This window comes from Polistes dominula, unplaced genomic scaffold, assembly GCF_049000335.1.
Source record: "Polistes dominula isolate Pdom_NZ unplaced genomic scaffold, Pdom_raw_medaka contig_37, whole genome shotgun sequence".
Lineage (NCBI taxonomy): Eukaryota > Metazoa > Arthropoda > Insecta > Hymenoptera > Vespidae > Polistes > Polistes dominula.
Window position 1 is genome coordinate 1,623,004 of NW_028301169.1, and position 27,698 is coordinate 1,650,701.

At 26.7% G+C, this 27,698-nt stretch overlaps 4 protein-coding genes across 16 annotated transcripts; 2 read left to right on the forward strand and 2 right to left on the reverse strand.

Annotated features, from left to right (window-relative positions):
• Positions 1 to 234: 234 nt before the first annotated feature.
• PKD (serine/threonine-protein kinase D3) lies at positions 235 to 6,460 on the forward strand. Of its 8 annotated transcripts, XM_015326725.2 has the most exons (15): positions 235 to 413; positions 560 to 726; positions 957 to 1,099; positions 1,391 to 1,673; positions 1,747 to 1,878; positions 1,966 to 2,171; positions 2,263 to 2,542; positions 2,623 to 2,780; positions 2,860 to 2,921; positions 2,986 to 3,115; positions 3,179 to 3,311; positions 3,403 to 3,585; positions 3,651 to 4,400; positions 4,794 to 4,879; positions 4,963 to 6,460. In XM_015326725.2, the coding sequence occupies exons 3-15, from the start codon at positions 1,031 to 1,033 to the stop codon at positions 5,074 to 5,076; spliced, it is 2,586 nt and encodes an 861-aa protein (XP_015182211.1). In that variant the 5' UTR covers positions 235 to 413; positions 560 to 726; positions 957 to 1,030; the 3' UTR covers positions 5,077 to 6,460. The 8 variants fall into 8 exon arrangements, with proteins under 8 accessions (XP_015182211.1, XP_015182213.1, XP_015182215.1 ...); XM_015326727.2 differs by lacking the exon at positions 560 to 726; XM_015326726.2 differs by lacking the exon at positions 235 to 413 and having other exon boundaries at positions 420 to 726.
• Positions 6,461 to 9,459: 2,999 nt separating this feature from the next.
• On the reverse strand, positions 9,460 to 13,879 carry LOC107069427 (lipase 3). 5 transcript variants are annotated; one of them, XM_015326736.2, is made up of 8 exons: positions 13,395 to 13,879; positions 12,725 to 12,822; positions 11,166 to 11,481; positions 10,957 to 11,071; positions 10,635 to 10,881; positions 10,298 to 10,547; positions 10,067 to 10,209; positions 9,460 to 9,978 (listed from the first exon to the last, which is right to left on the reverse strand). In XM_015326736.2, exons 2-8 carry the CDS (start codon positions 12,764 to 12,766, stop codon positions 9,829 to 9,831), a joined length of 1,263 nt encoding a protein of 420 aa, XP_015182222.1. In that variant the 5' UTR covers positions 12,767 to 12,822; positions 13,395 to 13,879; the 3' UTR covers positions 9,460 to 9,828. The 5 variants fall into 5 exon arrangements, with proteins under 5 accessions (XP_015182222.1, XP_089035313.1, XP_015182224.1 ...); XM_089179187.1 differs by having other exon boundaries at positions 13,166 to 13,879; XM_015326738.2 differs by having other exon boundaries at positions 12,725 to 12,756; positions 13,395 to 13,878.
• A 1,205-nt stretch (positions 13,880 to 15,084) lies between these two features.
• LOC149030428 (uncharacterized) lies at positions 15,085 to 16,610 on the forward strand. Of its 2 annotated transcripts, none has more exons than XM_089179188.1 (2): positions 15,085 to 15,424; positions 15,516 to 16,610. In XM_089179188.1, the coding sequence occupies exon 2, from the start codon at positions 15,542 to 15,544 to the stop codon at positions 16,343 to 16,345; it is 804 nt and encodes a 267-aa protein (XP_089035314.1). In that variant the 5' UTR covers positions 15,085 to 15,424; positions 15,516 to 15,541; the 3' UTR covers positions 16,346 to 16,610. The 2 variants fall into 2 exon arrangements, with proteins under 2 accessions (XP_089035314.1, XP_089035315.1); XM_089179189.1 differs by having other exon boundaries at positions 15,526 to 16,610.
• A 525-nt stretch (positions 16,611 to 17,135) lies between these two features.
• Positions 17,136 to 27,258, reverse strand: Lcch3 (Ligand-gated chloride channel homolog 3). The gene is given in 12 exon segments (XM_015326734.2): positions 17,136 to 19,195; positions 19,879 to 20,135; positions 20,211 to 20,258; positions 20,261 to 20,440; positions 20,756 to 21,040; positions 22,405 to 22,562; positions 22,900 to 23,045; positions 23,866 to 23,933; positions 24,462 to 24,568; positions 25,314 to 25,486; positions 26,301 to 26,504; positions 27,054 to 27,258. Coding segments are annotated over 10 exon segments (1,464 nt in total). The 5' UTR covers positions 25,376 to 25,486; positions 26,301 to 26,504; positions 27,054 to 27,258; the 3' UTR covers positions 17,136 to 19,042.
• Positions 27,259 to 27,698: the final 440 nt, after the last annotated feature.

A 27,698-nucleotide genomic window follows, 5' to 3' on the forward strand; every position in this document is an offset into this window, starting at 1 on the left:
TGGAATAATCAAATATACTTGTCCAATTAATCTAGAAAGATAAAAATTGGTTTTAAATGAAAACACTTTTTGTTTTCTGTGACGTTGGCTTTGGTAAGAATTGTTGTTATTGGTTCCCTTAAAAAAAAAAAAAAAAAAAAACACATGAATAATATTCATGCGTACAACCATACTGTATATCCTCTCTGTCTCTTTCTATCTTTGTTTTTTTTCACTATTCACAGGTATGTGTATAATATTAAGGGGATTCTAAAATCCCCAAGCATAGCCGATATCCAACAAAGTTGGGATTAGCATGTTAACATAAATCCTCTGTGTTGTGTGTGTGTGTGTGTGTATGTGTGTTAGTGACACATACATGTCGCTTAAACGTAAATCCATTGATTTGTGTTTTAAAAGCAAAAACTATAAAGGTACAACTAACACCATCTTAATTATTTGATTAATTGTAATAATAAATCATTTTAATTATTGATTTACAAACAATTATTATTATCCATTGAGACAAATCGTACATATATTTTTTTTTGTTCTCTTGCTTAACTGGGAATGCTAAAAGTTTATGTCAAGGTGGGTCGGTCAGAGATAACTGTAAAATGTCATTGACGAATGTGTGTCAGGCATGGAGTTGACGCTCCTCGATGACACTTGTGGAAACAATCGACTCGAAAATCCCGCAATTTTCAATTTCACTAATTGAGGAATTATTTTTAATACGAAATTGAAGTACGTAAATGTTCTGTATTTTTATTTTTTTATTTAATATAATTTTTTTGTTTCTGTATTTCTTTTTTAGTAATTACTTGTACTTTAAGAAATAAGAAAGAAAGAAAGAAAGAGTGTTAACAAACAAACAAACAAACAAACATACACACACATATATATATATATATATAATTATTATTAAATACATTGTTTTTTTGTTCAATTTGTTCATTTTTGATCTCCTGTTATAGAACAATTGTTTATCTTCAAAAATGCATCCAATACTTCAACAGCAATACCAAGAGATCTTCCAACTTTTTGACAGATGTTTCAGTTAATGACAGACATAGGATTGTTCCTGAATTTTCTAATCATCATTACATCCATGTATAGAGTGTGTTTCTTATAATAATTATTTTCAAATGTTCTTTTATGTCTGTCTGTCTCTTCTGTGTTGTATCGTTTGAGCATGGTTTTTGTTTTTACAGAACAGTTGTTTGTATATTTGTTGTTATTTTCATGAATATCTCTTTGTACCAATTACCAAGTTGCTTTATATTTTGGAAGATTTTATGTTTCTAGAATAGAAGCATGTCAATTGTGTTCTTTTAATGATATATCAATCTTTCTTTTTTTTTTCTTTTTTTCTTTTTTACATATTGAAAATAATTCTTTGAATTTACAGATAAAAACCGGTAAAAACATGGAGGGACCAGAAGTTACATTTCTATTTCAATTTGGTTTAACTCGTGACACTGTCACCGTAGAAGCTAGCACGTTGACATTAAAAGCATTGAAAGATTTTGCGTGTAACTTTATAAATGCCAAGTGTCCAGATCATGGGTTAAGTCATCTGTATGAAAGATTACTTCTGTTCAAACATGATTACAGTTCTACTAATATTTTACAATTAATAACCAATGCAATGGAGGTTGTGGATGAAACACTAGTTGAAATTGTTCTAACTGGTAAGTTTCAAATATTATAATGTATATATATATATATATTAATAAATTAAATATAATATGTATAAAATTTAAGCTCAAGTGCCAAGTGAAGATGTTCCAATTCGTCCTCATGCTTTAACCGTTCATTCTTATAAAGTTCCAACATTTTGTGATTTTTGCGGAGAGATGTTGTTTGGTCTTGTACGACAAGGTCTTAAATGTGAAGGTAAATATTGAATATTGTTCAATTTATTATTAATATACAGAACATTTGAATAATATATATACATATATATATTCTTTTATTTAACAGGTTGTGGTATGAATTATCATAAACGGTGTGTTACTAAAGTACCTAATAACTGTTCACAAGATGGCAGTCAAAGGAGACGTAGTTCTGCAATGTTAAATGTGCCAAGATCCCCAAGTCAAGGTTCTACAAGTAGCTTGACTAGCATTAGTGATGACAATCATAGTGCAAATAATATACCCAATGTAAATCAAAGTAATAATACTTTGGTAAGGATATCATAACATTGTAATAATTAGTTCACTTAATTATTTTCTAATTAAATTTGAAAAACATAGTTTTGATTGATTCATTTTATAGGCAGTTCCAAGCATAGTCACTCCAAAACAATCTCGTTCACCGTCATTGAGTGGAAAAACAATTTGGGTTGAAAAAGAGGTTGCTACTCGTATCAAAATTCCACATACATTTGTATTACACACGTATACACGTCCAACGGTTTGTGGGCATTGTAAAAAATTATTAAGAGGCTTATTCAAGCAAGGCCTACAATGTAAAGATTGTCAATACAATGCTCACAAAAAGTGTATTGAAAAAATTCCAAAAGATTGTATTGGAGAGAATCCACGTGACAGTACTGGTACATAGAATATTTATAACAATCATTATTATTATTACTTTTGAAAATGTATTCTTAACATTGAAACATGATTATTTTAGGTAATGAATATCCTGACAGTGGTGTTGGTAGTGAACCAGAAGGTAAATGTGATGGTAGAAATGAAGAAGGTGATGGAGACAGTGATACAGAATTACTTTTACCAGTTAAATTGCCCACATATATAACGGATGAAAATAAAGCTCCCGATGAATATACAGTAAATATTATTTTGTTTAAATAAAAATGTGTATATATATATAAATATAAAATAATACTTTTATTGTATTTTTATATAGGATCACATACAAACAAATGAAGATGTTAATTATGATGAATTCCAAAAATCCAGACCATCTAGGTATGTTCCTTCTATTTGTATAAAAATGACTAATTTCCAATGTTGTAAAATAATATTTGTTCAGTTGCAGTTCTACACCAAGTAACAACATTCCATTAATGCGTATAGTTCAAAGTGTTAAACATACAAAACGACGTGGTTCGAAAGTTTTGAAAGAAGGTTGGATGGTACACTTTACGAATCGTGATCCAGTGGTGAGTTGAAGATGATTCAAATTTTCTTCAGACTTTAAATTAACGATACTTAATGGGTTACAGAGGAAAAAACATTATTGGCGATTGGATACTAAAGCTATAACACTTTTTCAAAGTGATAGTAGTTCTAAGTATTACAAAGAAATTCCACTAGCTGAAATTTTGTCGATTGAAACTGCTAAGATACTTCGTTCGCGTGAGTGTTCAATTATATAAATTCATTATAATCAAATATATGTATATGATTTGAAATATTTAAGAAAAAAAAAATAATATATTGATTTTAGCTATAATGCATTGTTTTGAGTTAAAAACATCAACTGTTGATTATTTCGTTGGAGAAGATCCAACTTATGGTGAAAACAATGGTCAAGTTCCAGCATCGGAAAGTGGTATAGGTGTACATGTAGCTAGATCATGGGAAACTAATATTAGACAAGCACTTATGCCAGTAACTACAGCTTCTACTAGTAAGTCAAGATTATTATTGTCATCTTATTAATATATTAAAAAATAAATGTCATTTATATAATAGTAGATCAAGAGGAATCAACAGAACCGGAAGAAAATATAACTGACATGTCACAACTCTATCAAATATTTCCCGATGAAGTTTTAGGATCAGGTCAATTTGGTATAGTTTATGGTGGTGTACATCGTAAAAGTGGTAGAGCAGTTGCCATCAAAGTTATTGATAAATTACGTTTTCCTACTAAACAAGAAGCACAACTTAAAAATGAAGTGGCCATTTTACAAAATCTATCGCACAGCGGGGTCGTCAATTTGGAACGTATGTTTGAGACACCTGAAAGAATATTTGTTGTTATGGAAAAATTGAAAGGTGATATGTTAGAGATGATATTAAATTCAGAAATGGGACGTCTAAGTGAAAGAATAACAAAATTTCTCATAACACAAATATTGGTTGCATTGAAACATTTGCACAGTAAAAATATCGTTCATTGCGATTTAAAACCTGAAAATGTTTTACTCAGTAGTGACAATGAATTTACACAAGTGAAACTGTGTGATTTTGGTTTTGCGCGAATTATCGGAGAGAAAAGTTTTCGAAGAAGCGTTGTTGGAACACCTGCATATTTAGCACCAGAAGTATTGAGAAATAAGGGCTATAATCGTTCATTGGATATGTGGAGTGTAGGAGTTATTATTTATGTATCATTAAGCGGTACATTTCCATTCAACGAGGAAGAAGATATCAACGAACAAATTCAAAATGCTGCATTTATGTATCCACCTACACCATGGAAAGAAATCTCATCTGACGGTAAACTTATATTATAAGAAATTATCTATTTATTTATAAAAAAAAATCATTCACGTTACTTAGGTATTAACGTCACTGCAGCAAAATTCCTCTAATGCGACCCAATCTACACCTTAAATTTAAAATCAAAACAGTTTATTTATAAAAAGTAGTCACACAATCGGATTTCGGTGAAAAATGGGGGCCAATATAGAATTTAACTTTCACCTGATGCTGTCGCCATAACCCTGACGAAACCCTAACGAAATCCTGACGCAATCCTAACGGTTGTTGTATGCGAACAACAAGATTGCTCTTTATTGGCGCATTAGCGGAATTTTTGCTACAATGGCATTAATACGTAATTACCAATAATTCTACTAAATCTTCATTGGGGACGTCTATTATTTTCAGCTATCGATTTAATTAACAATTTATTACAAGTAAAACAAAGAAAAAGATATACGGTGGATAAAAGTTTACAACATGTTTGGTTGCAGGTAAGAAATATTGAAATATAATCAATTCTGCATTTATTTTCTTAAGTAATAAACATTAATAATATTCATGTGCTGTCTAATAGGATTATCAAACATGGTGTGATTTAAGAGAATTGGAAAATAAAGTAGGATACCGTTATTTAACTCATGAAAGCGATGATGCACGTTGGACAGCATACGGTGATCATTGTACATGACAGAACCATCCGCCTACATTGAACATCGAATCATTGCCAATACCTTTGCCAATACACAAAGGCTGGGTTCGTTGTGCTCGAGCTACGTTGCGACGATTCATTCGTGCCTGAATTGATACACAACAAGTGCATGCAAAATTAAAATTAGACTATATATATATATATATATATATATATATATATATATATATATATATATAAATCATCTTTCGCTTTAAATGTATCTATTTCTTAGATACGATATAGATTATCGTAATTATTAATCTATCTTAAAAATTACATAATAACAGATATTTCAAGAATTTTCATTGAAAACGTATAATGTTGAATCTAATAGATCTAACACAAAAAAGAAAAAGAACACAAAAAAAAAGGGCCTTTCCAGTCTTCGCAAAGATAATATACTTCGTTTTTATAATATATATATAATCGTCTCTTCGTACAATTTTTCAAGCATTCAATGTTCGAATAATCGTAAGTGAATTAATTAATATTCGATAGAGGAGCTATATTTGAAATATTGAAACTAAGCTTTCAGCCTTACGTTGTTTAATACGCGTATATTGTTATAAGAAACAAAAACTAGTAGAACTCAAAGCGAAATATGTTAGTATATATATATATATAATATATAATTATTCAAGTATTATTATATTAAACACGATCAAAAATTAATAACAAATGGAGAAAAGGAACGTAATAGAAGAATAACAACAACAACAACAACAAAAAAAACAAAACAAAAAGAAAGAAAGGAAAAAAGAAAAATAAGGATGATGAAATCTATTTGTACAAATATTTTGAACAAAAGAGAACAAAAAGAAAAACAAAATAGCAGTCAATAAGTTTGAATTCCATTTAAGAAAGCGCATAATGCTGCAACAAAAAACATTCCTCGTCACAATCTTTGTAAGTATAAATTATTAATAAATTATAGAAGAGACAAAAATTAATAATATTTGCATGTAAGATATCAAAAAAAAAAAAGAAAAAAAATTCTCAATAGCATTTAATAGAACAAAATGAAAAATGAATGTAGAAAATAATTATTCAAATTTCTACATTGCATTTATTGTTACGATATATTTCTTACCGCTTGCTACCAACATACAAATCTATTTGTTAATTATTAATTACATACATATATATATATATAAAGTATATCTATATGGTAGTACATTCATTGCACGTGAATACGTGCACACAAGGACGTTGCATTCGCAGAGTTAACCAGTTAAGTGTGGCGATTTGTGCGCAGAGTGCGCGCGCTCTGGTGTGTGAACGCGATAATCAAGCGATGCCGGATATAGTCGTCGAACACGCTTAACTGGTTAAACTATTTGAATTGTTGATACAAAAAAAAGAAGAAGAAGAAGAAGAAAAAGAGAAACAAAGAGAACAGTTTTGTATGTCGATAAACAAACAAAATATATTTAAACAAAAAAAAAAAAAAACTATTCTTATCTCGCACGAAGCTAGAATTGCGTGGTACTTAACTGCCAAACGAATTATCTCATTTTAAATTTTCTTCCTTGAAAAAAAAAAGTAATATAATTTCGAAATATTTTGTTGTTGTAATTATTTGTTGATAGAAGAAAAAATGAAATTAATTAAACAAAAATTTGTTCTTTCGCATACGTAATAGAATACAATGTTTTGTTTTGTTTTGTTTGACAAACTTTTGCGTAGCTTAAATATACAGTATTTAATTTGATTGTTTTTTTTTTTGCATTATCTTTTATACAAAATATGATATTGTGAGATCTTTTTAGAACGTACACGAATAATATTGAACAATTCAAAAAAAAAAAAAAAAATCGGATTGAAATTCTATGTTTTTATTGATATTATAGTTAGTAAGTATAGATAAATGATATATAGAGCATTAATATATCGATAATAATATCAATTAATATATATATATATATATATAATACTCTATGATATTATAATACTAACATTTTAATTTTTACAAATGAAAATGAAACGAAACAAAAAGATGTTTTATTTTTCATGCTTTTTTATGTACTCATTTTAAATACTATTATTAGAATGAAAATTTATATCAAGGCTTCTCAAGCTTCTTTTTCTTTTTTTTTACAACTATGAATATAGATTTTACAGTATTTTCTTTTTTAATATCATAAATTCATTGATATACTATTTGTACAATTAATTTTTTATCATTGTATGTTGAATACTTTGTTATTTATATTTAAATTCCTGTGATCCTCTCTGTAATGGAGTTGAGAATCAAATTTTGAGAAGTTTCGATCTATGTAATATAAATTACATGTTTTTATATTCGTTTGCAAATTTGTCTAAATTTATACATGCATTCATTATACATATACATATGTGCCAGTATAAAAAAAAAGATTTATAATATAACGAGAATCCACATCATGTATATTCAAAAATCTTCGAAAAGTTTGAATTCTCTATAAAATGGCATGAAAAAAATTGCAGCTGTATTTTATAAGATTAATAATGTTTAAATCATATATTATGTAATATTATTATTATTTTTTTTTTTTTTATACAACTGTTGTGTGTATCTCTACCAGCGAATAATTATTATTATTATTGATATTTAAGGATATAAAAAAAAAATCGAACATTCCACATCGCAGCAAATATAATAATTATTAAATATAAATGATATTCCATTTGTTAATTTATACGGCAATGATATTATACATTTGTTAATGCACATTGCAATTATACATTTTTTATTGATTTCAAAAAAAATAGATCTGTTTATAATTTTATTTATTATTAAGAAATAACGATACAAGTAGTAGAACGGAAGAACATATATACATATATATGGTATAGTTTTCAATTTTCTCTTGACTATATTCAAATATATTACTACTATATATATTATCTCAAATTTAACAAAAAAAAAAAAATATATATATATATATATATATATAGTTAACTATAATATATATACAGTTTATATATACATATATGTATATATACAGTTAACTATAATATATATACAGTTTATATATACATATATGTATATATACAGTTAACTGTAATATGTATACAGTTTATATACACATATATGTATATATATATAGTTAACTGTAATATGTATACAGTTTATATAAACATATATGTATATATATACAGTTAACTGTAATATGTATACAGTTTATATATACATATATGTGTATATATATAGTTAACTGTAATATGTATACAGTTTATATATACATATATGTATATATATATATATATAGTTAACTGTAATATGTATACAGTTTATATATACATATATGTATATATATATAGTTAACTGTAATATGTATACAGTTTATATATACACATATATGTATATATACAGTTAACAATTTATTTTTCAAAATATTTCCATATTAATTCGTCAAATATATAAAAAAAAAAAAAAGTAAATAAAAAAAAACTATTTCCTGTTAAACGAGAAGAAAATAATAATAATAATAATAATAATAATAATAATAATAAATTATAAATTATAAACAATAGATAGAATTTTGTTAAATAATTTTTAATGAATTTGACAGAAGACAAATTTTTCTTGGCCGTGTGTTTGGAAGCATTTAAAAAAAAAAAAAAAAAAAAAAAAAATTAAAAAAAAAATAAAAATTACAATTAGCGTTTTAAGACTGAAGTTTTTTCTTGGAAACTACGACGACGTATATAATATACAAAATATTTTAATATACTAGGTAGAAAAAAAAAAAAAAAAAAACATGTAATAAACCATTGTATACTATCATGTGCTATATAAAAAAAAAAAAAAAAAAAAAAAACGAAAAAAAAAAACAAAATAAGAAACATTCCGTTGATGTATAATTAAAATTGTTTTTCTTCAAACTGTAATTAATTGTATATGTGCAATACGTTTTAATATATAAGTTTGATGATGATATATAATTATGAGAATAACATTTATAATTAATGTTAATAATTATTTGACTTTGAAAAAAATAATGTGCAAACAAACAAACAAATGAATGGATTCGTCTCGAAATCTCTTCTCTTCTCTTTTTTTTTTTTTTACTTTTAATCTTTAAATTCGTAGATTTAATTTTGCCAACTGTATAATTCTTTCTTTGTGTTAAACAGGATAATGTGTAACATATTTTTAATAAAATATTTTACTATCAATTTATGAGATATAATTTTTAGTTATATTATTATTATTATTATTATTATTATTATTATTATTATTATAATAGCACATTTATAATATCATAATACAAATATCATAGGAAAAATGAAATTTTTATATATATTATTATAAAAAAAGGTTACTACTATTACTTCATGGAAGCACGTTTTTTCTTATAAACCTTTCTATGATATTATTCATTGTATAATAACACATAATTTATAATATATTTATTAACAATATCTATATAAATATATACAACTATTATAAATAAATAATACCCATATTATATGTATATATATATATATAAATAGAATTATTCATGAAAAAATTAGGCCATTGGACTAACTGGATTAATCGAAACTTGAACCTGCAAATTTGCTGCTTTCTGGGTGACTGTTGTAATCTTTGAACCATCCAGATGTCCTTCGATCAACTTTTTACAAATGCATATTTGATTATTTAAATATGAATTCTATTTATATATGTAAATATATCTATCTATCTATATATATATGTATTATAATTAGTTTCTTTTTTTTGTTTTTTTTTTCCAAAATGGTTTCCAATATTTATAAGTGTAATTAGAATCGTTTTAATACTGCTACAACGTTATTATAAACAAGTTTTTTAGCATCTCTACCCCATAGAAAATCGACATGATTAAATTTCGAATATTCGATTTTCTTCGTCTCTATTACATTCGGTAACTTGTCTATAATTTTTTGCACATCCTGTAAAACAACATTTTAATGAAATAATAATAATCATGACAATATAGAAATTAAATAGAAAATAAATTGAAATAACGAAGTTACTTACCGAAAAATGTGTCAAAGAATCATTTTCTCCGTAAAATATTGCCACTGGTACTTTAACTTTTCTTAAATCATATTTTGGTGGTTGAGATGAACCATATTTTTTTAAATTTTGACTAAACCCATAATCAAATTTTCTAAATGCTCCTTAAAAAGATTGAACGACAAGTTGAATATAATGAAATGTTTAATGAAAACCATTGATGAGTGTGTTAATTTGTTTTCTTGTATATACCTGATACAATGCCTTGACTATAATGAATAATCTGTTTGGCTGAAACACCAGCTGGAAAGTGTCCAAAAATTAAAGGAAACATATCTTTGTCCAATTGATTACTACCAAATCCAGCAATTATGTGAAACCAACAATTGCAAAAACTCTTTGTCAATGCGGGAGGAGCATTACGAATAATGGTACTAACTGCACGTGCTTGAAACTTACTATGAGGAAACCAATGATGTATATTGCAATAAAAAGAACCCCACTGTAAAACATAAATTATCATAATTATAAAACAAACAAACAAATGTGACGAATATAGAAGAATAAATAATTAATATTGTTGTATTACCTCGACTAAATTATAAAAATGTACAACTAATTTGAGTAATGGACTTTGTTGATTATATAAAAAAGCTATTGGCGCTAAGCTGACCATTACTTTAACTTTAGCATTGTATTCAGGTCTTTCACTGCCCATTACGTAAAATGCAGTAGTTCCTTGACTATAGCCGACATAAGATAATTCCGAATTGGCAGTTTCTTCCAAAACATAATCTATTATTGCTGGTAAATCGTAATATCCCACCTCGTGATAACTGTAATTCAATGATAAACAAATATTACACATATCTTTTAAGTTTATCAATGATAATATTTGAAAGTAAGGTTACCTAAAGTCCCAGAACTCTCTGTTCTTCGGTGTATAAATTTTATGCTTTCTGGAGTACGCATTACCACGTGCATTTACCAACCATACATCATAACCAGCTTGACACAAAGTATACGCTGATAAAAATATTATATAAATATAAATAAAAGAATTAATGTTATTTGTAATTCATTCAAAATATTTTTCAAGTTTTTTTTTGAAGAGCCATACCAAGAGCTTTCTGCGGTCCAAGTAAAACCCAATCTGCTGAACTGGAAAGTACTCCATGATTTACTATAACCGGTGGTCTGGATGATGAATTATTTTCAGGCTTTTCATTAAGTGTCAATTTGTCAACATTTAATAAAGTTGATATTTCTGAGTCATCAGTAACATTTTGTTCTGTGTTAGATGTAACATTGGAATCTGTCAATTGTTCATTTGATGTTTTGGGTCCTATGATTCTATGTACTGTTAAACAATAACCATCTTCTGTCCAAATATAATGAGTTTCAGGTATATAACCGTGATGTTCTATGAGTTCAGGCTATAAATGAAAATGACATGAAACATTTATATTTCAATCTTATATATTAATTAAATAATAATTTATGTAAATTTATAAAATGTACATCAATTTTTGTATTCAAGATTAAACGCAATAACAATGAGTAATTTCTATTAATACAAAAAAAAGTAATCTCATAGAATGTTGTAGAAAAATAAAAATGTGGAAAAGATTAAAAAGAAAAAAAATAGGAAGTTAACCTTAAAGTATGATAAAAATAAAAAGAATGATAAGTCGTAGTAAATAATCTCAAAGATGATAAATACCGAGAAACATGATGTCACTTTAAGTAGATAAACAAATTTATATTTTCGCGGTATTGTACAAGCGACATATTACGTTCTTTAGTATATATATATATATATAGATAGATAGATAATACATATATACAAATATATTAAATAAAATTAGAAGATTTTCAAACGGAAATAAAAAGTAAGTAACAATAATGTGAAACAATAAATTTGAATATAATTAGTTGAAATAGAATTAACCTAAAAATTGTGTTCAAAGTACAAATTTAAATATATATATATATTAAATAAAATGATAACATTTTCAAATGGAAATAAAAAGTAAGTAATAATAATGTGAAACAATAAATTTGAATATAATTAGTTGAAATAGAATTAACCTAAAAGTTGTGTTCAAAATACAAATTTATATATATATATAAAATAAAATGAGAACATTTTCAAAAGGAAATGAAAAGTAAGTAACAATAATGTGAAACAATAAAGTTGAATATAATTAGTTGAAATATAATTAACCTAAAAGTTGTGTTCAAAATACAAATTTATATATTTATATATATAAAATAAAATGAGAACATTTTCAAAAGGAAATGAAAAGTAAGTAACAATAATGTGAAACAATAAAGTTGAATATAATTAGTTGAAATATAATTAACCTAAAAGTTGTGTTCAAAATACAAATTTATATATTTATATATATAAAATAAAATGAGAACATTTTCAAAAGGAAATGAAAAGTAAGTAACAATAATGTGAAACAATAAAGTTGAATATAATTAGTTGAAATATAATTAACCTAAAAATTGTGTTCAAAGTACAAATTTAAATATATATATATATATAAATATTTGAAATAAAAAATATAACCTAGATCAGTTAACATTGAATTAAACAAATTTAAATATAAATAAATAATGTAATATATTGTATAACAAAATATGAAATAATTAATTAATAAATAAGCTTACCGTTGTCATATGTATCTCATCTTCTTTCGTTTCTTCGTTCATTATATGAATAAATAATATTTCTTATTAAAATGTTAATCAGTCGAGAAAGTTGTTTTCTATCCGATAAAAGTATATAATAATGTGAAATGAAAGTAAACAAAATTTAAAATTAAACTGTTGTCTGAAAACAGGACATGAAAGGAATAAATATATATATATGTATATATAAAAAAGTAAAAACAATCAAAGACGAGAAGAGAAATTCACGAGAAGGTATGTGATACTTGATACAACTTTCACAAATGAAGAAGATAGTAATAGAACAATAAAAGTATTGAATATTGTCGCAACCCTGACGTTTTACAAAATTTGATCACGAATATTTGTATATATATATATATATAACAATGTGTGTTAAAGATATAACAATGTTATATTTAAATAAGTATGATAAGAGACATTTAACTTAACACACAACACAAAACAATGTAGATATTACACACACGTAACAAATAATAGTTACAAATTTGTTGTTTTATTGTTCTAAGAAAGTTATTACGTATAAATGACGTTAAACGTCATTCTTCCTTAACGGTTAGTCGTAGAATGAAATTGAAAAATATCGTTAAAAGATCATTCCAAAACGATGAGACATTTAATCGATTAAAAACGAGAAAGTCTTGTTTACCATTTCACAAATGAGATTTATATCTGTTTCTAACACTAGTCAGTTTGGTTCAAAGTCGTCTATAATTAATCGATTTATTGAGAGACATTATTTATTGTAACAACAAGCTCGTTCTTCTTTCTTTATTTACTTTTCCTACTTTTTTTTCTTCTTCTTCTTCTTCTTCTTTTCCTTTTCATATCCCGTGTAGAGATTATGAAAGAAGTATTTTTATTATTAAACACTGTTTTTTTTTCTTTTTTTTTTTTTAACCGACAAATTAAATCATTCTCACTAATATTTGACTGATACGCCATTAAATAGTAGAAAGCTACTTTATAGTTGATTCTATTCGACGTATGGTAAGAGTGGGATTTTTGTTGTGTGTGTGTGTTTTTTTTCTTATATATCAAATTAAAAATATCTCTTATGCCAGTTTAATTTGATTTTATAATTTGAAATATATGAATATAAAACGGCGATGATGATGATAATTATTTATGTTAATTTATTTTGTAAATGTATTTGTGGGTTTGATTTTTTTTTTTTTTTAAACTTTCGTAAAAATTGAAACACGAAACTGAACCAAACAGGACGGGAACTGATCGCCAAAATGAAAATAAATTAATTAAACGTTATACGAGTTATATTGAATTAATCAAATGAAGTACTTTATTTATTTATTTATTTTTTAAGTAAAATTTTTAAACTGAATTTATTGAAATTTGGAAATTTTCGATAAAATTGTGACCAGTAATTGACTAACGAGGTCATTCCTTAATATTCCTTAATTTTATATAATATATATATATATATATAATAAAAAGGTTCATATCCATGCTAAAATATTAAAAATGGGTTCGTGTCCATGCTAAGGTGTTCCATGTAGATATTGTAGATTTAAATGGTTCCCCATTGTATTAACCGTTGCATATAAAGATTTCATACAATTTTAAAAAATGATCAAACCAAAAAAAAAAATGTAAAATGTCAATTGAACAATTTAAGCTTTGTTGAATTTGTCATGATAATTATTTAACTTCGCACTTGAAAATAACACGTTACTCAATGTAAGAAAATTATCTTAAAATATAATTATCTATTATTATTATCTGACTATTTAAATATATATCCTAAATAGATAAGGGAATAAACAATTATAAAGTAAATTGTTAGTTGTGTAAATACGTCATGTTGTTTTTTTCTTTTTGTTTGTTTACGTAACTAAATTTAGAAATAACAAAACATAATAAATCAACATTAGACAATTTTTTTTACAGAAGATCATTTTTTTTTGCAGATTAATAAGAGATTTTGTGCCACTTCAATTCATCATTTATATATATATATATATATATATATATCTATATATATATAAAAATCTCGTGTCACAGTTTTCGTTCCCATACTCCTCCGAAACGGCTTGACCGATTTTGATGAAATTTTTTGTGCTTATCCGGTATCTATGAGAATCGGCCAACATCTATTTTTCATCCCCCTAAATGTTAGGGGTAGTCCACCCCTAAACTTTTTTTTTCATTTTTTAGACAAAATTTGTAATTTCTATTTTTTTATGATACAACATACAAAAATACATACAATCCTTAATTTTCACCCTTCTACGATCAACCCTTATTTTTTAATAGCCATTTTAGTAATTTAATCATTTTTCCTCTCCGGTCGAAAACTGATCAATCGTCTTTTTTTTAGTTATTATTATCCCCGCCAGATGTCTATAGGTGTCACTTCTGACCCAGTAAACAGCACGGAGTAGGGATGAGAACGAAGCCGGTTTCCTTTTTTTTTACTCCCTACACAGTTGTCGGCCATCATTATTGTTTATGCATCAAGTGTAGTAGTAACGTTGACAATTATTATTTTGCTATCTCAGTGTAACTCTTATATTAACTTTTAATCATTCCTATTTTATCAATAATAATTAAATTATCAATTTTGAGTGTATTTTGCACGATTAGTTAATCAAGTGATTTTATAACCTCAAAAGTACTCAACACGTGACACGAGCTTCCAATAACAACGGATTTTGTGTTGTAAGTATACTTTTTTTTATTTATGTTGTTGATCTTATAAAAATGTAGTTTTAATTTAATTTTATTAAAAAAATGTAATTGAACAATTAAGATTTTCATAGTTTCCAAAAAATCACAATGCCAAGAAAACGCAAAGGGGCTGATTTGAGCCGCAGTACAATTAAAGCTCTAAAGTTGCGAAATAGAAGATCCGAAAGAACAGAAGAACAAATCCAGCAACAAAATACTGATGCACGTGTCAGAATGGCGCAATTGCATCAAGAAGAGACAGAAGATACACGAGCTGAACGCAATGAAGTCAGAAGATTAGAACAACGAAAATCACGCCGTTTCACAGTCAATAGACGAAGAACAAGTGACCAACAACGACAACAGGTACATCGAGCATTTATATCTGATTCATTCCTGCGTCTAGCATTCCAGTATGAGCCCGATATTGAATATTATGCTCATTCAAAAGTGGTAATTGGTGCTATGGACAAGGAATGTCCGCATTGTCATGCTCTGAAATTCAAAAATGAGCCAGCTGGGATGTGTTGCGCGTCAGGAAAAGTGCAACTACCTGAAATTGAAACACCACCTGAACCATTGAACGGCTTACTTATCGGCACGGATCCAGATTCTAACGTGTTCCTGAAGTCAATTCGAAGATTCAATTCATGCTTTCAAATGACATCGTTCGGAGCAACAGAAATAGTTCGAAATACTAATGCAAATGGTCAACAATTCAATTCTACATTCAAAATCAGAGGCCAAGTTTATCATAAAATGGGCTCACTGCTGCCAATGCCAAACGAACCACATAAATTCTTACAAATCTACTTTATGGGCGGCGAGGATTCCGGAAGCGCACTTGCCAATCGCGTGAATGCACGTTGTGAGTGTGAATTCAGTTTCCGATTAGATTGGCATTTGCAATGACTATCAACAAATCCCAAGGTCAAACGATGTCTGTTTGTGGATTAGATTTGAGAACACCATGTTTTTCACACGGACAATTATACGTGGCATGCTCTCGAGTAGGTAAACCATCCAGTTTGTTTGTGTTAGCTAAAGATGGACTAACAAAAAATATTGTTCACGCTATAGCATTAAGAGATTGATATTGTTTAATAGTGTTACTGTCGTAATTGTTTAATTAATGATATATAATTTTAAGGAATAAATTATAATAACTTAAAAATAATGTTTGCCTTTTGTTATTTTTATATTCCCTCATCGTTCACAGCGCTCCATGCTTATTTCACGCATATACCACATTCTTACATACATACAATATACACATTCTAACATACATACATACTTACAATAAGTAAGCTATTTTTTGTCTACACTAGAAATTACTAGGAAATTATTTATATGGCAAAACAACGTTTGCCGGGTCACCTAGTATATATATATATATATATATATATATGTATATGTTTGTAGAATTATTGAAAATAATTCTTCCTTTTTTTTTTTGGAATTCATACAATCGATTTTTGTATGTTGTGTTAAACTTAACGTAAATTACATTTTTACATTTTAATCGTACAATATATTTTTATCGTTGAAATACTTTCTACTAACTTTCCACGAATCAAATTTCTTTTTATTCATGTGTTTGTTATGTTTATTTATTATTTTTCTGTTAAAATTTCTTAATTCAATTTATATCTTATACACTTATATAAATATATATATATATATATAATTGTAAGCGATTGAAAAAAAAAAAAAAATTGAAAAGATTTCAAATAGACTAACAAAAAAAAAAAACAAACAAAAATGTCTAGACTGATGATCGATGTTTCTTTCGATCGAATAAAAAATAGCACGTGTTTTTTTTTATATCTTTTTGTTTGTTTGTTTCTTCTTCTTCTTCTTCTTCTTCTTCTTCTTCTTCTTTCTTTCTCACTCATTTAAAAGGAGTACTATGTAATCGTATACAATTGGTTATGTTTCTTAGAGGATATACATAAATATGTATATGTATATGTATAAATACATTAAATCGAAGATTAGAATTAAAACGAAATGAAAATTGTTTTTTTTTTTCATGAATTTTGTTTCCCATTTTTTATTTTTTTATTATTTTTTATAATAATAAAAGATTATTACTCCTCTTATTGCTATTTATGAATGTTTTAAGGATATATTTACTTTATTTATTTATTTATTTAAGTTTTGGCAGTTGATTAAGTATTGTAGAGAACTTTTTTTTTTTTAATTATTATTTGATATTTCTGAAGGAATTGGTTTCGAAATGATTAATTAAAATTACTTTTGATAATATGCGTTTAGTTTCAATATTCGATCGAAACTTTCTAATTTATTCTACGCCCAATATGAAGATTAAATAATAATATGGAGGGTAGAGAGAGGAGGTAAGGAGGAGTATCATCTCGTATGGGAGGTAAATTTGAAAAAGTGTCCAGCGTATGATATAAATAACAGTTCAACAATCTTCCACAATGGCGCTGACGTTGACAAAAGGTATGATATTAATGTAACAATTGTAAACGAATTCAAGTATACCTGAGTTAAAATAATTTAATATTATTGACGACTAAAGTAGTTAATTATTGAACATTTCAATTATTTGCGTAGTACAAAATAATGTAGTAAAATATAACCTTAAAGTATTATTATGAGAAAACGTATAGCTAGTGTGATTTTATTTCGTGAATTGTGAATAGTACGTTTATTGATTTTTTTATCATTTAATTTTATGAAAAAGTATTATGAATAATAACAAAATAGTTATGAGTAAAAATTTGTGTTGTAAAATTTGTATTCCTTGTTTATTTATCAATACTATTTTAAATAATATTTGGCGCTTTCTTTAAAATTTATCTTGAAGCTACTGTGGCGCCACCTTAATTGAATGCATTACGACGGACACTTTTCATATGCACAAATGATACTCCTTACCTCTACCCTTCATATTAAATAATAAATAGCATTGAAATTATTCACAACGTTTTTCGATTTTTTCTTTTTGCGAACAATCATTTTGTTTTGATTTATATATATATATATATTTAATAATTCTATTAATATACATACACGGTGTATCCGAATTTTTGCGATGAAAGTTTTTCAGAACACCACACTTATATAATTTGATAAATTAATTATGGCAGCTTTCGATTGAGGACACTCAAACTGTTCGTCAATTATTTTGAAATAATTTGTTTTTCTTTTCTTTACACCTTTCCTTTTTATTATTATTATTATTATTATTATTATTATTATTATTATTATTATTATTATTGTTGTTGTCATAGTAGTTGCTAGTTGTAGGACGAAAATAGGATCAATTGATCCTGATGTATATTGCTTCTCTCTCTCTCTCTCTCTCTCTCTCTCTCTCTCATCAAATCAGAGTCAATCATTTTATATTTGTATTTCACATAACGAATCCAATAAAAACGTATTTTTCCTTTCTCAGTATATTTTTTTTTCTTCTTTTTATTTCACTCACTTTTTCTCTCTTGTAAATGTGAAATAAAACATACACTGTGAGATGATCGTAATTATTTGATTTGATTTTTTAGTTTTGATTTGTTTTTTGTTTTTTTTTTTTTGTGTTATTTTATTTTGTTCGTTTTAACTGAATTTCTTTATATCTTTTCATACAAAATAAAATATCCAATATACAGCATTGAATAGCATGAAACTGACAGGAAATATGATTCTCGAGTACTTGTCGATCACGTTAACGTCTTTGATTTTTGGCATGGACACGCGCAACACCGATGCACCTCTACGAATTGCGTGTAATACCTGTAACAATTAATAATAATAATAATAATATTATAGAATATTTAAATAAAAATTTATTATTTATTTTTGTATTTATTAGCTTTAGATATTTTTTTTTGTTTTGTTTAAAAGATGTTTTATTCATGTGAATAATAAACAAAAATAAATGTCTATTTTGTATTATATTTTTTTGTAAATTCTAATCAAACTAGAGACTGTATTATAATATATAATATATAATATTTAAATAAAAAACTATAATTTGTTTTTACCTATATTAACTTCGATATTTTTATATTTATATTTTATTTATTTATTTAAAATATAAATATAAAATTTATTCACATAAATAATAAACACAAATAAGTGTGTAACACATCTTGCATATATATATATATATATATATATATATATATATATATTTTTTTTTTAAATCATAATTGAACTAAAAACTATTATCAATTTTTAAATTAAAAAAATTTAACAACCAATTTAACAATGTACTTTAAAATGTTTACATTGTAATTGGTATTATTGTAAAAAATTAAATATTTTCATTTATATTCTTTTGTGTTCAACCATAACAGTGATGTAAATGTAAACAGAAAAAAACAACATTGATTTTGATTGTTAAACGAATTACTTTTGTTGATTATGAATAAAAATAAAATTTGTTTGAAAAATTATAAAATCATTTCAATTACCTTAGGTTTATTTTGTTTTGGACCTCTATATCTGAGTCCACTGTTTCTACCATGCATATTATAAGCAACAGTTCTTGATATACGAAAACTAGGTGGAAATTTGGCTGGATCGTGATTTCTTCCTAGTCCAGGTGTTGAAGAAGTATTGATCAAACCTGATCTATTTCTAATACTTGGTAATGGTGACATTCTTAAATCCTGTAGTTCAATAATATCTGCATCGGTTGAACCAGGAAAAGGTGAGGTAGCTTTGCTTCCTTTAACAACATTCAAACATTCCAACTCATTTCGTTTATATCACAAAGGAAACCTTAAAATGTTGATTAACTAACCAGTTTTCGAGGTAATCACTTTTTGTTCCTCGTTATCCTTCTTCTTGCTTTTTTTTTAGCCCTTGCACCCCAATAAGTGTAATTAACTGCTGCGTATTCTAATAAAGCGGCAAAAACGAATACGAAACACATAACTAGATATATATCTATAGCTTTGACGTAACTTATTCGTGGCAAGGAACTTCTAACACCTGTAGAAATCGTGGTCATCGTTAAAACGGTCGTAATACCTGCAAATTCAATTATTTCTATCTTATTTGCATCATCTTCATCTTATCTCTTTTTATTAATTTGTGTGTGTGTGTGTATTCCCAATTAAAAATTCAGAATAAATAAATAATTCATTTTGTTTTCGCTTGAGACTCATTTGCAATCTCAAATAGAATTATTTCTCAAGTGAAAAATGGGACAGAGATTTCATTTAATTTGAAAGTAAAAATAATCTCATTTTTATCATACAAAGTAACCAAATGACATTGAATACAACATGGTGACTAGTAAGATGTATAATATAATCGAGCATTGGAAAAGAAATTTTCTTTTACCCAAGGCCACTCTAGCACTGGTCGCTTCGTGATTAATCCAAAAGCTGACCCAACTGAGCATTACTATGAGTATGCTCGGAAGATAGGTCTGGAAGACGAAGTAACCGATATTCCGTTGGAGTTTGAAACTTAATGATAACCTTTGATAAATACCGGTAGCCAATTTTTCCTTCCGGTCATTTGTTTCGTAACCGATTATGGTAAATTGTGGTAATTCTGCTTCCTCAACTCCACGAACTGGAGTTTCCTTCCAATACATTACTACGTCCAGTACCGTGTAACCATCTAAATAAAAACAATAACAATAATAATAATAATTAAATCATTAACAGGTTATATGAATATAATGTACAATGATTGTTATAGTATTATAAAATTGCATCACAATATATATAAATATATATATTGGGATCTCTAGCACTTGAATACGCTATCTGGTGGCTAAATTCCAAATTAGAGTAGATAGGTCGAATTTCTACGCCACGCCCCTGCCAAAGATCCCAATATATATATTTTAATATTAGAATATATTTGATATTATATTTTAATATATTAGGTAGAAAGTAATGTCGCTTTTTAACCTCAAAATTCAAACAAATAAATTTGTCAAACAATTTTTTATTATTAATCAATAATTAAATTAATTAATCAAGTTATCAACAATCATTTTCTATCTGATATGTGCAAAATTTTAAATATCATCAATCGTTTTTTGGATTAAAATAATTTTGATTAATATAAACATTTGACGTGCGTAGTAACGACCATTACTTTTCAGTCCTCCCGTAATATTGAAATATATTTGAAATGAAATAAAAATAAAATGAAATAAAAAAATCTTTAAAAAAAAAGTAAAAATAAATTCACGTTAACCTATCAAAGATGGTACCTATCCATTCATGTTCTATTTACTGTAAATATTCATAGATATTATTCGCGTACCACATGATTAATTGTACGAATGGATTATATTTGCGGTTTTACTGACTATTACACATCCATTGATCACCCACAATATCCAATTTTGCCTATCTGATCATAGAAGTTATTAATATGTTATATCGTTTACAATTATTATACATTTAATTATTATCCAACAAATTCTAATTAACTCTGTGTTGATATAGAAAATAAACTTTGTAATGTAATGCAATAATAATATTCTCATAATTATATTATTCATGTTTGATAGGTTAATAAACATATGTATTTATGTTGAACTATTAACCTGTTAAACTATTTATGACACTAACTGTGTGTCACTTGTAAAAGATAATTTTCTTACGTCTCATTTTCTTTTTATTCATTTACGTAATTTTGTTATATAACAAAAAATTATCTTTTTATTAACCAGTTAAGTGTGGCGATTTGTGCGCAGAGTGCGCGCGCTCTGGTGTGTGTCGCGATAATCAAGCAAATGACGGATATAGTCGTCAAACACGCTTAACTGGTTAATAACCCATACGTATAATTAGACAAAATGAATTTTAAAGAAAAAAAAAGAAAAAAACAAAACATCGTTTTATAGTTAAAAATATATGAAAAAATAAAAATAAAAAATATATATATATATATATGATTAATATAATATTATTATTAAAAAAATGAATAAAATTGACACACGATTTTCAATTGATATACTCTCGTACAGCTCTCGATCTCTACGGTGCAATTCTGCGAATCGAGAGGATAGTAGTGCAGATCCATCATGCAGGCCAAGGTCGTAGTGAATCTCATGCCGTAAGTGATGGAACCGTCGCCGGATAGTCTGACGAGTTTGTTGCGTTCGGTTACGTCATGCAAAAAACTGCAAAAAAAAAAAAAATTAAATAAAAATAAAAAATATCCACAAAAAAAAATAAAGTAAAAAGAATAATGGACGATTGTTCTTATTATTATTATTATTTACGAATAATAATAATCATCATCATCATCATCTATTTCTACATCATTTGTGTTTTGTTTCGTTAATTAAATCATGTGTGTTACTCAAGGATACTAATTCTTTTTTTTTTGCTTTGTTTTCCCTTTTTTTTCTTCTTCTATTCCACTTTTCTTTTCTTTTTTTAATTAAGTCAACTCTTATTGTCATATAGAAGTTGGTTTATGTGTGTGTGTGTGTGTGTGTATGTATATGTATGTACCTGTTTTTATCGTTTGCGAAAAAAGTATCCGGGACCCAAATTTTTTCAGCAAAATCACCGCTTAGGGTCAAAATTTCTTCCTCTTGTGAAAATGCTAGTCTCTCGTCTTTCCAATATTGATTTAAATACATTGTTATTGTATAATCCTATAAAATAATTAAATTGATACATATATTTTTACCGATCTTTAATTAATTAATTAATTTATTTATCGTTTTTTCTATGATTTGGTATAGCGTTGAAGATAATACACAATTTGTTTATATTTTTTATTTTTAACCCATTGAGTGGTGAATACTTTTACCTAAAATGTTTTCTATAGGGACATTTGAAATATTAAATTTTATTAAAAAACAAAAACTTTAATTATTAAATATAATTTATTATTAAACTAGGGGTGCTCCGCCACGCGTTGCTTTGGCTCACAATCCTTTAAGTTAACGAATTACTTTATACCGCCATCTGTTAGAATTTTATCGAACTAACAGAGATAATCATGACTCTTTGTTAATAAACAAATAATTCGCGATTAATAAAATAATATTGCGATGATAAATTGAGATATAAATTATCCTATCTTTCAAGTTGAATGAAATTGCACACAGTGTGTTAAATTTTATTAAAATCGGTTCAGTAGTTTAAGAGTCCATTGCGAACAAACAACGTGACACGTAATTTATATATATATATATATTAAGAAGATATATATTTTATTTTTAATTATAATTTAATAATTAAAGTTTTGGTTATTGTGAATATAATTTAATACTTTACATAAATATTAACAAACACGTATGTAAATGTTTCGAACGATAAAATTAGTAATTTTTACTGAACGCATATAAGCGTCCATAACACTCAAAGGGTTAAAATGTAAGGAAAGAATTGATGATCATAAATTACGATAAAGCAATGATCCAATTGTTTTATTTAATATATAATATTGTTTATTTATTTTTAACTCACCATGTTGACTTCTGAAATAGCATCGAAACTTGCTATAGTTAAATCCATACCAACTAATAATGGTTCTCCTAAAAAAAAAAAAAAAGAAAAATATATAAGAAATATATTTTTCGATATAATATTATAAAACACGATAAAAAAACAAAAAAAAAACGATAACTATTATTAATAACTTTAATCCGGATTTATAAATTCCATTAGGGATTATGGTTTTAACCCCGTACGGCGTACAAGAGGTCTATCAAAAAAAAAACCAGTTTCAAACGGATTTTAGTTGAATGGACTAGAAATTCATTTCACAAAAAAAAAAAAGAAAATAAAAACTATCCTGGATTTGGACTAATACGATTTACGAGATAAACCCCTAAAGATAATGGGGTGTATTTATTTTACAAATTTATGTTTATATAACTTTAATATTATTATTATTATTATTATTATTTTTGTTCATATTATTTTTTAAATGTTATCTATGTTCAATGAAAGAAAAGGTACACGAATATTATTTTAGATAATACCTAATATCTATCTGTCTATCTATCTATCTATCTATCTATCTATCTATCTATATATATATATGTATATAAAATACCTACCGCCAAAATTTGGCCTCAATCGAATGTCATAGCCGTCGAGTATTCTCGATATGGTTTGCGTGACATTTTCCAGTTTGTCGAACATTCTTGTGTCCTCCAAAGCAGCCCTAAACATATTTCGTCGTACGTTTCATTAACAATTACGATAAGAACAATTATACCATGTTTAATTTGTACCTTACAAAATTACACACACATATATATTTTTTTTGTCAGTGTAATTAATTGATGTCAAATAAAACAATTATTTGATTAATATTAATATTAAATGGTTGGTGGTATTATTACGGTAATATTAATATTAATATTAATGGTGGTATTATAATAAACCCATGAACTTACAATTAAATAAAAAATATAAAAAAATATATAGTTAACTAATTTTTACAATTAATTGTAAGGTAATCGAAAAATTAAAGACAGAAATGAAATAAATATATATATATATATTCAACATAAACTTCCTCACATATGTATATAAATGTATATTTGTTACATTTATATTGTATATATAATGTATATTTATTTTATATTTTTATATAAAACCATTATATATATATATATATAAACCATATAAGTATATAAACCATTCTCGAATCCATCTGAAGACACACACAAAATTTCATTAAAATTGGTCCAGCCGTTTAGGAGGAGTTCAGTGACATACACACGCACAGAAGAATTCTACATATAAAGATAATGTATATTTATTTGATATTTTAATATAAATTAATTTTAAATATTATCATTGAAATGCTTGTATCGTAAGTGTCTCTTAATTATATATATATATGTGTGTTTGAGGAAGTTAATGTTGAATTTAGTTTTTTATATGTGTTGGTGAAACCTTACCAAGCTATATGATGAGACAATTGCACAAGAAGAAACGTTAATGGCAGTCCACGCGGCAGCATTCTGCCGATGGTCGACGACCTGACCAGAAATGTTAGAAAAGAGTGAAGAATGTCATCTCTTGTTGAGATCTTTGTGCCACGACATATTCAACTTTCTGCACTTGCTGCAGGCTGAAATGAAACACAAAAGAAAACGATGCCGTCCCGTTTTTTTCTTCTTCTTCTTCTTCTTTTTTTTTTTTTTATTTTTTCCCCTGACTTGTCCTTGACCTCCGACCTCGCGAGGAGGTTTCTCTCTCTTTCTCTCTCTTTCTCTTTCTTTTTTCTATTTTTGCGTAAAAGCTTACACTTGTTCAGAATCGTATCTTAACAAGATTGTAACATTTAATTTATTTAATTAATTGTGTGTATTTATTTAATAAGAGGATTTTAATTGGATCATTATTTGTACATATGTGTGTGTGTGTGTGTGTGTGTGTGTGTGTGTGTGTGGTTGTTTGAATATTTAGAAACAAAATTATATTTATAAAATTAATAATAATAAAATGAAACACTTGATAATATTTTATAGACATGTAATTAATGATTTAAAATAATATTTATTATTTTAATTATAACAATTAATTATATTTAATTTATTATTATTAATTATTTTAATATAATAATGTAAGAAATTATTATTACAATAAATATTTAATTATAAATATAATATATATTATTATTATTATTATTTATTATTATAATTTAATATTAAATGGTTATTTTTGATCAAACATGATGTAAATAATCAACATTGAAAATAATTTCTTTTATTTATAATCTAAAATAATATTTTTTTACTATTAATAAGAAAATTTTTTTTACATATTTTTGATTTGAGTCAAAAATTGTTTAAATGGTTAATTAACTTTTACATTTTTTTCTATTTAATACAAACAATATTTGTATTTTTTTTTTTTTTAAATAACTTATGAAACGATCTTACCTGTTTACTCGTGACTGTCAAAAATGAGAAGAACCAACAGCAACAACAGCAATACGAATAGTAGTTAATACTACTATTATAATAACAGTAGTCACTGTCAACGTGTGCACCAACGGATATCAAATTTCCACGTGAAAAAAAAGGATACTTCCTCGTCACAATTCGAATATCATCATAGACCCATACACCTTCAAGATCACGGTCCTTAAAGTACACACGCGATTTTGTAATTCAATATTTAAAGAAATCATTCTCAATTACTGACGTTTATTATTTCGTAATATTCAACAACGACGGCATTCACAGGAGCAGCAGCAAACCGTGACACGATAAATTCGTCAGAATATGACAGGAGAAATTTGTCGAACTGTCTGAATTTTATCGAACCGAGACAAACTCCTCCCTCCGTTCGAATTCTTTTAACCTCCTCTTCCTTCTCCTCCCCCTCCACCACCTCCACCTCCTCCCCCTCCCTAGTCCTATTATAAACGTGTGTCGTAACCTTTTATCAAACTATTTTTTTCTTAATTTTTTTTTCTTTAATTCATCAACTTCAATACCAATTTTGTCTTAACAATTTAATATAACACACGATTTTATCAAATTAAAACAATAAAATAAAAAACAATTGTTCTTTTTTTTTTTTATGTAAATTGTAAACTGTCAAATTGTTTTTAATTTTTTTTTATTTTTTTCTGTCAATAAAAGTCTGTCAGTAGTCAACTCGTATCACACAGTCTCTCTCTCTCTCACTTTTATTTTTTCTCTCTTCGTTTATCTCGTGGTCCATCGAAGAAGGAAAGAAGAAAATTTGATCTTCGCGACACGAATTTTCGAGGATACCAAAGCAGACCGTTCTAGCATCCCCCGCCGTTCGTGGGCATGGAACACAACCACCACCACCACCACCACCACCACCACTACTACTATCTACTATTACTACACTACCCTTTTGCTTTATCCTTTTACTTTCCTTCCCCCACTCTCAATTCCCCATCCCCACCCCTTCCTACTATTTGCTTTCTCATTCCAGTATTGTCTGTTTCTCCTTTTCCTTTTCCTACTTTCTCTCATTCCGTCTCGTTCTTTTATTCGTCTAATGGTGGGAGTGGGGGGGTTCGGGGGGTTGTAGAAGCGCAAGCGCTGTATATTTCACAATCCCTCTACCCTCGTTTTAAGCTCGACCTAGTGACACAACACCACGGACTCCTCTCGTCGTAGTCGAATTTCCAGACCACGCTGATCATCGAAACGCCATCTTCACAAGTATCCTTAAGATACGCTAGAAAGATGAGTCGTTAACCTTTGAGGGTTGTACAGAAGGGATGGAATAGATAGTGTGTTCGGAGGTCTTAACGATCGATCGATGATGCATTTTTCCAACGAAGTAATCGTCTA